General features: G+C 35.6%; 1 protein-coding gene across 1 annotated transcript in view; it reads right to left on the bottom strand.

The window, feature by feature from the left end:
* Positions 1 to 12,794, bottom strand: part of LOC106143348 (rap1 GTPase-activating protein 1) — a 241,744-nt gene that overhangs the window by 174,130 nt on the left and 54,820 nt on the right. The window contains exon 2 of the mRNA XM_060948791.1: positions 5,392 to 5,551. Within this exon, the coding sequence (XP_060804774.1) occupies positions 5,392 to 5,465 (74 nt within the window). The 5' untranslated portion in view covers positions 5,466 to 5,551. The remainder of the gene's footprint in view (positions 1 to 5,391; positions 5,552 to 12,794) is intronic.

Raw genomic sequence — 12,794 nt, 5'->3', positions numbered from 1 at the left:
CAGTCCAGACCGTTATTGAATACTTTTCAAGGTTCATTATCCGGTAGGCCTGTTTAAAAATTTATACCGATCGAATCGAAGCCAGAGTCAATGCAATAATTTGACGAAATGATATTTTTTTTTAATAATCCTTCAGATGGCTAAGGATTTTGTACCTAATAAAGATTTTGTGTAATACTGAAAGAATACGCTAAAAATATTTTTTCATACAATTGTATTATCTATACTAATATTATAAAGCTGAAGAGTTTGTTTGTTTGTTTGAACGCGCTAATCTCAGGAACTACTGGTTCGAATTGAAAAATTCTTTTTGCGTTGAATAGACCATTTATCAAGGAAGGCTTTAGGCTATATTACATCACGCTGCAACTATAAGGAGCATAGAAATAATGGAAAATGTGAAAAATCGAGAAAAATTATTCATCCTTGAGGGCTTCAATGATGTCCAAAATAACTATTCCACGCGGACGAAGTTGCGGACACAGCTAGTTTCACTATAAAATGCAAAGGTCAAAACAATTGCTAATATGATTTCAAGTGAAGTAGTGTGAAGAAAAAGGTATGAAGTGGAATCTCGTCAATAAGCATTGCAATTCGCACCTTCGGGGCAACAAAGTCACAACAACTCTTTTTTTAAATTTTACAGGAGAAGACTTTTAATTTTTTTGTCTCATGTATTTGTTCATTTCTGGATTACTATTTATAGTAGGTTTAACATCTTTGCAATATTAATTGTTTACTCTCGGCGGTGTTTTTGTTGCTCCAAGTAAAGGTCTGATTCAAAAACAATTTGGCATAAAATTCGTTCGTTTTAGCAATTTTGGCTATTTGTGAATTTGTTGCACCGACGATGTGAATTGTTAATGCCATTTGCATAGATATAAACTACAGACATGTAAATACTTATAAAGTAATTGTTGGCAAATCCTAACAAATATTATAAATTAGAAAATAAGTTTATTTGTCTGTTTGTTATCACTACCAAAGTTCTTGAAATTTTGCTAGCACCTATATAATTAAGAGTCTGGAAAAGGACCTACTTTTCATCCCAGTAAAAACTATAGTGCCCATGGGATTAGCTCGTAAACTCGTATTCTATTGAAGGTAGCGCTAAATTCGCGCGTGTAGTTGGTGCTAAATTTGAGCGAGCAAAGCTGCGGATAAAAGCTCGTTGGATATAAAATAAAACGAAAGCGATGGTACTCTTCACACCAACTAATTAAGTAACATTGAAATTAAAAACACGAGAGCACATTACGCTGATGTCATTTTATAATAGGTAGGTACGTACTGTTATAAGTAACAATAATTTATTAAGAACAAACATCCAAAAGCGCTGAATGTTAGGTGAAATTTTATAAATGTACTTATTACTGTGCAGCTAGTTCAAATCAAATCGAGTTTTGACTTCAAAACCTATAATATAAAAAACGAGCGAAAGAAAACTCGAATTAACTGTCAGACCACACGGGCCTTTTGACGTTCCAACGAATTCTCTCTTATAAAGGTAACGACAAACCATGTCGCACTCGGAAATATCATATTTTTCCTGAATTTGAATTATAATTCTTTTTATAAAGGCATATACACACATGAAGTATCTCTTTATCTAACGTTATATTTCACGCTGGCTGCCCACGGAACGGAATACGGGCACCGTTGTGTAACAGTGGTAATAGCGTACGCAATTACGCTAGTGTAGTACTGCCTTAATTGCGCAATTCATCTATGGACTCTAATTAGTTTGTTTTAAGTATGAGTTTGGAATCAGTTGAGTGTGTTGAAAAAAAATAAATTTATCTTCTTCCTGGCATTAGGTACTCCCGGTTTCATACTCACCGCTGCTCGAGAGAGGTCCCGGAGATGCCTACACTGGAAATCTAACCCAGGTCTACTTATCGAGTTTGTGCCGTGTAATTCCCGGCACCAATACAAAAAAGAATAGGACCACTCCATCTCTTTCCCATGGATGTCGTAAAAGGCGACTAAGGGATAGGCTTATAAAATTGCGATCCTTTTTTTAGGCAATGGGCTAGCAACCTGTCACTATTTGGATCTCAATTCCACCATTAAGCCGAGCAGCTGAACGTGGCCATTCAGTCTTTTCGGGACTATCTATTTAAAGCAAAAGCGAAATCTTTTGACTCAATACGAATGTTCGCTTTCCTGAATCGCGCTGTTTAAGTTTTCCGACCTACTTTCTCATAAACATATCCTTATCATAATTATTCCGGTCGGTCCGTGTATACTCAAGAAGCCAGTTGGTTCGCTGGTCTAAGAACCAGAGCTACGATCAGGTTACCCTGGGTGGTTTCCTATGTTTATTTGTTCCATTCAGTTGTCCTGTCGCAGTACCTACTAATGCAGCGCGAATGTTGTGAATGTTGTGTGCGTTTATCACGAACCCTACTGAGTATACAATTTGACCTACTTTTTGGGTTCTGAATAAGGATACATTACATAAATATTTTTTATATTCACGTTTCTATTGTTTATTGAAATATATCCAAAAATTGCTTAAAACATGAATAATTTATTCCAGAGATTTTTACATAGGATCGGAATCGGAAATGTCGGTAAAATCGGTAAATCGGTAGAACAACAACGCGGTCAATACATACCACGGTGCATGTCCAATCTTAATAAGTTCAAAGAAATTAATAAGATGGCGCTCTCGATAGACAAAATAAGTTTGTTGTTTGGGAGCCTCCCCTCCAATATTTTTACGAGGAATTTTTTTTATTGACCTTCGTCTATAAATAAAATTCGTGGTCTTCACCACATTTAACTAACACCGGTTTAAAGCCTTATTATTGACTTTCTACCTTCAGCAGACATAATAACGCGAGAATAAACTATGTTGCTGCCTAACCAGTATAGATATAATTGTACTAGATAAATACACTGTGCTCCTAACGTGCCGTGGGGTTACCGGCATTTTAGAATAGACTCACCCCATATCTTTTCCATGGATGTCGTAAAAGGTGACTAAGGAATAGGTTTATAAACTTGGGATTTCTCTCGAAGGCCATGGAATAGCAATCTGTCACTATTTGAATCTCAAATCCATGCAGCAGAACGTGGCTTTTCAGTCTTTTCAACACTGTTGGCTCTGTCTATACCGTGAGGGATAAATATGTAAGAATGTAAGTATGTATGTATGAATACTCTGAGAACATGTCGTAAAACAGAATTTGTTTTGTCCAAGCGGCGACGCGACGTCGCGGGATGTCGACGCCCCACGGTTGTTTTCAATTAGTTTTTACGAGCGCAAACAGCGGTCGCGGATTAAATATGCCGCCGCTGCAATGTTTGTTTACAGACGGCTAAGTTATATTGTAACAAATGTACAAAATTGTATCAGAAAGTTGCATACAAAGCTGATCGTGGCCGCTTTCGGTCTTTTCGGGAATATTGGCTCTGTCTTTTCACTAAGGCATGAAGACGTGATTATATGTATGTTTTACCCATGTATGTGTGTACCTATGTATTAAATACATCATTCATTGTATTGTGCTTATGAAATTAAATACAAACATAAAATCACGCCTCTTTATAGAGGGGTAGGCAAGGCTGAGACTAACATAATATTAAATTAATGAAGTTTACATAATTTCATTAAATTTAGTTCAGGAGATAACGCGTGAATATAAACCAAATAAAACCGGCCAAGTGCGAGTCGTTAGTAGTTTCGCACCATTATTTATAAAAAAATACGATTGCCTGGTGACAGCCGGACGGACGGATAGACAGAGACATCGAAGGCTTAGTAATAGGGACTAAAAAGGAACAAACCAACAAAACACTTTCCCCTTTGTAATATAAAAGTATGGAATGGATTATCTCTCGGTGTAGATTTCTTGCGAATCGCTTCCATTTAGACATCACCTTATCACACAGAAGTACTGCACAGAAGAAAATAGCCAAACATACAAGGGATGTCCAGGTTAATGACAAACAACCGAATGTCCTACAAAAAGTTATTTGTGATTGCGATTCGGCGCCGCTCGGGCGGTGAAATTGGAATCAATATTACCTAGATGCAAAAATAGAATATAGGTTGACGGAAACACTCTTATAATCTTACAATAGCTACTTTATATTGAATGATTGTGACCGAAGCCCATCGCCAATTGTAGAAATTAAATTACACGGATATCTTGAAACATTACTATGATCTTTTCATGCAATCGCTCTAAGTTGCACGATTTCATTCAGTAAAATTTCTATGAAAATTTATATGTAACAGACTAGCGGCCTGCAGCGTCTTTGCCCGCAATGCAGACCCGCAGTTAGTGTACTCTTTAACGCTGAAAGAATTTTCAATTCAATATTTTCGGAGATAAGCCCTTGCAAACAAACAATCGAAAAAGAATAATTTAATTTTATCTTAATTTTTTTATTAATAATCTTAGCTTTATAAATTACTGTTACTATTTGTAAAAATGTAATACTTCAATGAATTAAACTATAGGACTAAAGGAACAAAGTTGCAAACTTCACCTCTTTGAAGTATTATCATAACCACATTTACATTTTCAAAAATCATAAATATTTAAGCTTTTACATTATGAGAATACATATGTATACTTACTTAGATATACCTAGTTCCTATTGCGTTACGTAATAAGTTATACATATATAATGCTCTTTATTACACAAGGCATATTGGTTGTATCAAAACAAGTTAATAAAGGAATTTGGCTTTGGATTGTACCTATACGTGTTCTCATTGAGCATAACCCGGAGTTGTAGTAATTTTGCTCGGTATATTATTGAAATCATCAGCGCATTCTTCTAGTACTAGTTGTTAGAATGTTACTATTCTTGAAAAGTCTGAAATGCCTTGATCAACTATTATTGAAATTAAAATAGTGACGGGTAGCTACATAATCCTAAGTTTTGCAATCTGCATGGGAAGAAAAGCAGCTGGCACACACTATGTTTTTTCTTCGCTATCCATTTCATTGCCATCACATAATTAAAACATATATAACTCTTATCTTAGGCCCGACTTCCACCAAAGCGTAGACGAGAGGGGATGTGTTTTTCATAACCAATAAATTCTTATTTCCACATCTAGTCTCCGTTTAGCTTTGTAAATAGATCAAACGGAGAGGAGATGTCTAATTTTTGTACAGAATTTTGTACCGTACGGATACGCGAGCAAGCAGGGTGCAGCCGAGCGTAGATACGTGTGGCCGGCGGCGAACGGTGCTTTGACTGAGTTTGAGCTCCCACAGGACACATCTCCTCTCCACTTTGGTGGTAATAACCTGCCAGCTTTGCAGCACATTTCCTCTCGTCTTTTGTCATACCGTGTTCCAATTTACATTTTCAGCCCATATGTTTTATTACAGAGTTTGTATAATGCTATTTATAGGTACTTACCCATTCTGCTGCTGCTCTTGATTTTCGTCTGCATCATTGCTGACGATGGACTCTAACATTTGTATCTTTAGCATTGTAGACGGTCACATGACAGTAATTTTACACTTCACTTGTATCACTATAACATCACCACGACTGGTAGTTTCGATGGCGGGCTAATCTGCAACAAAGAAATTTTGTTCTAAACTTTCAGAATTTTTTAATTAATTTATGGCATTAATCTCGGTTACTTCGTCACCTGTCTGGAGGGGAGCACGGGGTGCACGTTTTGACCATGATCTTGGATTGGGTAAGTCAAGTTTTAACACGAAGCAACTCCCATATGACCACAACCCTTGTTGAACTTATCCCATAACCATCTTTTCATTTTCTGTAATATTTTGATGGTTTCTGTTTTGTCAAAGGATACACTCAATTATTCAATAGCATGTGCATGATCCCGACCTTTTCTTCGAAATGTTTACACGAAAAATGGACATATATTATTCTATTCTATTGTCAGAAGAGAATTAGATCAATCTGAAGATGAAGAAGATGTATGTGACTTCAGCGTTGCGAAATGCTAAAAATGTTTTCCCATATGATATAATTTCCAACTTGTTACTAACAAGAAATATTCCCTGCATTTCAATTATTGTGTAGCTGACAGTCGAACTACTCAGGTGTCCTGCGTAATTTACAACTAAATTTGCCCTCCCGCGGGAAATTCCATAAAAAAGTAGCCTATGTTACTCCCGATGGTCTACTTTATGCTGTACCAGATCGGTACAGTAGTTATTCGTTACAAACAACCAAAAAAAAAATTTTTTTACATTCATGTTTGGGGAATATAAGTTTGCGTTTGCTAGTCATGTCTTCTATTATTTTCAAAGTCCCAAACTTTTTTTTGGTACCTGCGTAAGGACCACTGCATCCCTTTTTTTCCTATGAATTCTAAATCTCGATTTTAGAATTTTGTTTTCTATGAGTATATATAGATTTTGGATTTGCCTGCGTGGGAGGAGTCCGTTGCTACGCGGTCAGTGCGATCTTGAAGACCACATCCCTTTGGAATGTTGCGAAGTACTTAAAAGTATGGAGCATGCGTCAAAATTGGCTAGCCAGAGCCGTTTGATGAATAAAGCGAAGTGCATAGCGCTCAACCCCACCGCCGTAACAAATTTGACTCCTCTTTTTTACAAATTAAATTACTTAAGTCAGGTTACTCGTAGTGTGACCTAGCATGGAAATGGTTACGAATCTAGTAGCCCGAATGTCCTGCAACCTCATAAGTTTGCTTCTACAATGAGAATGAGTCATGACTCTAGAAGAAGCAGCAGTTAGCTATCTAAGTAATGACGTTCACTCAGGAAATCGTTTGGCCACAAACGATTTGTAGGATTTGGAAGTGGCTGTAGGATACGAAGCAGTGCACATATTTTATATTTTGGTATGAGCTTTGCACCCGTGCGAAGCCAGGGCTAGTCGCTAGTATACTATATGGGAAGATGTGGCGGACGTCTAGATCAATAATAAATATGTATATACGTAATATTAAATAAATACATTTATTAATTTCACAATTTGACGGCCTCTGTGGCGCAGCGGCAGTACGCTTGTCTATGACACCGGAGGACCCGGGTTCGAATCCCGGCCAGGGCATGATGAGAAAAGAACTTTTTCTGATTGGCCTGGGTCTTGGATGTTTATCTATAAAAGTATTAATTATAAAATATAGTATCGTTGAGTTAGTATCTCGTAACACAAGTTTCGAACTTACTTCGAGGATAACTCAGTGTATTTTGTCCCATATATATTTATTTATTTACATATAGGACAAAGTACACAGATTGAGTCAGCTTTGAAGTAAGTATTAAATTGGGTTATGAGAAGTATAAATATGCAAAAAAATGGGTGACAATGAATGCCCTTCTTCATCAACCTGGCTGACCATGACTGAACAACCAGTCTGCGGAAGTAAGAGTAATGGCTCAGTCCTCTAGACTCCCTTCCCAGTGAAAGGCGGTCACCCGATAGTAACACACAGTACCAATAAGTTATAATCTCATTTTAAAAAATCTTCATAGCGCGTTTCAGAAATTTGATATAATGAGCGGCTACGACAAAAAATATTGAGTGGTCAGATAGATATCTGTTTACAATAGCTATACCTACCCACCCATCGCTATCGGCCCGTACCCGGTGAAAATGCGCGTGGCGCAAAAAGGTACAGGTTCGAACTCCAATTATTATTTTTGAAGTTATGCACATTACTTTGAATACTAACCGATGCTTTTACGATGAGATAAAACATCGTGAGGAAACCTGCACATTCAAGCAACTGGACGTGTAACCGTGATCGATCCAATACAGATTAGGTTCCCCTGCAAAGGTAGTGGAGGTGAGACGGGAGTCGCTTCGTGTAAAAACTTGACCATCCAGGATCCATGATCAAGAGTAAACCCCGGGTGTTTTTTTTTGTAATTTATGAACAAAAGACATTAAATATAGAACACAAATACAAAGAAAAAAACAAATACAAAGGTACAGCTCTTCCAGCAAACACATATTTTTTTATTATTTCATCACCATCATATACTTAAAGTTACATCTCGGAAAGTTGAGAAATGATTTTCCTATTGAAATTCTGTTTGAAATGATGGATTAGGGTTTTCTGTGACAGGCTTATATCTATACCCGTTATACTTATAATTTTACCCGTGCAAAGCCGGGCGAGTCGTTAGTGTTCCAATAAAATGAGTGCCAGTGCCATCTTGCGACCACTGTTTGAACTTTTTAAAAAATACAAATAATGTTTGAAACATCGAGGGTAGTCTTATTTGACGTCTTGCTCATACTTTAATATACTACCTATACTTTATTATTATACTATAGAAGAGCAAAGTTCATGGAATTAAAACTACCGATCTAATAAAGATCTCCTAGCCATTCCAGGATCGTGATTATTGATTCCTTCCCGAACAGAACAGTCGTGTTGTTCCCGACACCAATAGAAATAATAATAGGACATGGATATCGTAAAAGGCAACTAAGGGATAGGCTTATAAACTTGGGATTCTTCTTTTAGGCTATGGGCTAGCAACCTGTCACTATTTGAATCTCAATTCTATTATTTAGCCCAACAGCTGAACGTGGCCTATCAGTCTATTCAAGACTGTTGACTCTGTCTACCCAGTAACGGTTCCCAAACAGACAACGTAGCCGGATTTAACTCCAAGAAATGATATTTAATAAATTAGGTATAGTGAGCCTGAGTTAGTATTCCATACAACATGTCTCGTACTTACTTTCTTTGGAGCTAACTCAATATGTGTGATGTGACTCGTTATTTTTCATACTAATTTAAGAAATGCACATTCATCGTGCCGTGTAGTTTCCGGCACTTTAGTATAGGATCGCTTAATGTGTGTCTAATGAATATCGTAAAAAGCAACTAAGGGAAAAGCGCATGTTCATCTAGTGCGTAATTCACTATAATCAGATGAGTTATGGAGATCAGACTGGAGACGCTTCGTGACTAACTATTTTTTGATCTTCATCCGAAAGTGTCCTTGGTTGCATCATTAGTGTACCCTCACTGAGAACAAGAAGGAAACCCAAAGACTAGACCAGAACCAAACCAAATATTTCTTGATATTTTTGTTTATCTTGAGCCTATATATTTATATTAAAAAAAAATTAAAAAATATATTAAATAAAATTTCATTTAAAAAAAACCAAAACGTTCAGTATAGTGTGAGTCCCGCCACTTCAGAATATCTTTTGTTTTTTTTCTTTTTGACTTTGAAATTGAAATTTTTAATGGCGAGGCACATTCATCAAGTACATTATCATGATCTGATATGGGTTAAGTTCATCTGCAAAGGTTGCGGAGGTCAGGCGGGAGTCGCTTCGTGTAAAGGTCTAACTTACTCAATTCAGGATCAAAATGCGCACCCCGGGCTCGGCGAGAGATTAGGATGCCAGCGGGATAAAGAAGACAAACATTCAAAATGTAGGGAAGCATAGACGAAAGTTCAGGAATATACTATATAAAAATAAGAAAAAAGAAGAACTGAACAGGAGAGATATAATCAAATAAAATGCACTTTATTTTAGAAAAAAAATTTAACTATTTAAATGCGATTTTTTGCTTACCTAACAAATAATTACAAACGTTGCTATGACATACATATGCATATATGTTTGCCAGCTGGCTCTTTCAGTTAACGTTAATATATACTAATAAAATTACTTTAATAACAAAAAATAAATAAAGTATGTTGCCTACACAAAAGTTCAGACGAATGTCTTAAAAGACTTGTTATAGGTAAAAAGATCCATCTTTATCTTATATCTTTATGAAAGGAGAATGTAAGGCCTTTGAATATGGGATAAAAAAGGATGTCATTAAGCTCTTCAGCGGTGTTGTTGAGAACAGCAAGCTGAACTCGGTCATCAAGCAAGAGAAAGAGACCCAGCCATATCTCTCCCCCTCACTCATTTAAGGCTGCCGAAACAGCATACTCATGTTTCAAAGATCTCTATGATGGTTGTTCTGAAATTTAACTTTTAAGAAATTTTTTCAAGGGCACAACTTAATCATTCCAATAGGAGTGATCGTTCCCCGTGAAGAGACAGACATCCAATGTGAATAGTTTGCTTTTAGTACTTACGTGTAATAGATTGAGAATATTGAATGCGCGATTTACGATTTGGATATTTTGGTAAAGGCAACGCTCATTTATGGTAAAATTGGTGGTCAAATAAACAAATTACTAAACGGAATTCTGCAGTTAATCTCTTTAAAAAAAAATGGGAATATTTTATTAGCTATCTGTGCTACGATTGTAGGAAAACGAACAAATTGCGTTTTTTGTTTTTATTAAAAAAAGAAAAATATAGTATGTACTTATTTTGGAATAGCATAGAAAAAATAATAATAAAAAAAAAAACATTTAACTAGATAATTTAATAAAATAATAGATATACATATGTGCCATATGCCAAACAACATTAATATATATAATCACGTATATATCTCCTGCGGGATAGACACAGCCAACAGTCTTGAAAAGGCTGGTAGGCCACGTTGAGCTGTTTGGCTTAATATTATTATATTAAAATAGTAACATAACAATAACACTGGTTCTTTTACAACTGTCATTATGATGGAAAAAGAATGAGGGTAGAATTAAATAACTACCTTTCGTAAATACAAGTAACAAGTTTAATTGGTCTTTTATTAAATTATTATAAAAATATCGTTTGTGAAAAATGTGCAAAAAGTTATAAAGGAATATTGTATTGTTACATTCACCGTCGAAGTACTGATTTCATCTATAAATTTTACGCCTTCTTATTTTCAATTAGGTACTGTAAATATTTCACTGTTTTTTTTTTATTATGGTTAAATTTTATTGAATTTGATTTGGAATACTTGTATTGGCCAAAATATTTATGAACAAGTGAAGAATACCGATTACCAAAGTCACCATCAATGGAGAAAACTAATACATCAAGCCATGGATGTTTTTAAAGACGTGACCATCAGCATGAAGCATAGCAACACTTTGACGTCCGATATTGTGAAACCAAAAGGTATGACAATTAAATGATATTGAAATATTCGATAATCCGATAATAATTAATAAAACATTGAATTTGAATAAAGTACTCGTAGTTGCGAGCTTTCCGACATGACAGGTGATGGGTTAATTTAATTTTGTGTATCAAATTTTACCAAGGCAGGTCAGGAATCGAACCGAACGCAAAAAAAAATCTTTGCATGTAAGATTTATACTATTTTCTGTATTTATAATAATTATTTTGGAGGTAAGCCATTTAACTTTGTATATAATAATAGGAAATCGTAATTATAATATTTGTTTCATGCATTAAAAAATATTAGGTAGATATTCACTGAGTGAGTACTACCGACTTTTTGACGGGAATGGTAACTACTATTGTGCTGTGTGGTTCCCAGCTCTTAAGAATAAGACCACTCCATAACTTTCCCATGGATGTTCTAATAGACGTCTAAGAGATAGGCTAAAATATTTTGGGATTCCTCTATGAGGCAATGGGCCACCTGTCACTATTTGAATCTCAATTCAAGAACGTGGCTTTCTGTCTTTAACTCTGTCTACCCCGCAAGGGATTTCTCGTCATAAATTATTGTTAAATACAAGGATCGGATGATTGACATCCGCAATTTTTTTTGCTATATCTAGTTTTCTCTAAGACCAAAGACACAAGTTGTTTAACTGTAAGCGCACATTTGTGGCCGAAATTCATTAAAAAAACTAAATCGTAGAAAAACTCGTTTATTTTTTGTTTTTAAATTATTGTTATTGCTAGGTTCTACGTTCTCATCAATTCACGAAAGTATCATACATTCATGTTCTTAAAAATACCTATATAAGGTATAAACGTACAGTATTGTGAAAACATGTCAATTTTTTCTATTATTATTGATGCCATAATATATTAAGTTTTAATAATATTAAAAAATCCTTTGTACAACTCAATCAATTAAGTCAGTAAAAGGTTTATTAAAAAAAGGTGTGCACGTTACATTTCAGGGTGACCAGCTCCAAAAGGGCGTCAAAAATTCTTCGTCATTGGGGTTGAAACTATCAAGCATGCACTAAGTGCCAAATACCTGAATCGTCATCAAAGAGGTAGTCACTGGGGTCATATGGGAAAAATCCATAATCGTCAACACAGCAAGACTTAGGCCAGCTCCTGCTAGACTGGTTCAATGCGGAGAAACGGACGCCCGCTGTACGATTTTCAAAATTGTATTTATGTCAAATTTTTAAAAATCTTTGATATCGCGTTTTAGAATTCTTACCTGATTCTATTTGTATCTATTCCCCGCTCCCCAAAATTCGGGATCTCTATTGTTTGCCAATGGTTCGGCACCCATGATTTTTTGCTGCAAGGGTTTTATAAAGTCGTTCGGATGTTGTAGCAAAAAATTTTAGCCTCTTTTTACAGTTGCGGATATAGTACCGTTATTTTACAAACAAAACATATAATTTACTATTCATTATAATTGTAATTTAAACACGCATACTTTTCTATAGTACTTAGCCGATTTGGCATCGCGTTACAGCCGCCGTAGTCAATGCAAGACTATTTCTCAGGGAGAAATCATTAAAACTGGACTAAGCATAAAGAGTCTTTTAAATTTACAATTATATTTTACCAAATTTCGTTACATATCGTAAATACAAAGGGAAAGTTAAACGCAGAATTACGTATAGAATTATATATACCTAACGTTAGCATTTTTAGCATTATTTTCCAGGCTGCACGGACTGGATGGACTGACGTTATTTGCAGAAGCTGAACAAGTACGAACGTCCGATCTTAAAAATCCCAAGTAATCCTTGACACCTCTTTACTAAGAAACTCTG

Source organism: Amyelois transitella, chromosome 17 (assembly GCF_032362555.1).
Source record: "Amyelois transitella isolate CPQ chromosome 17, ilAmyTran1.1, whole genome shotgun sequence".
Lineage (NCBI taxonomy): Eukaryota > Metazoa > Arthropoda > Insecta > Lepidoptera > Pyralidae > Amyelois > Amyelois transitella.
The sequence above is the reverse complement of the archived record's forward strand: the minus strand, read 5'-3'. Positions and strand labels throughout refer to the sequence as shown.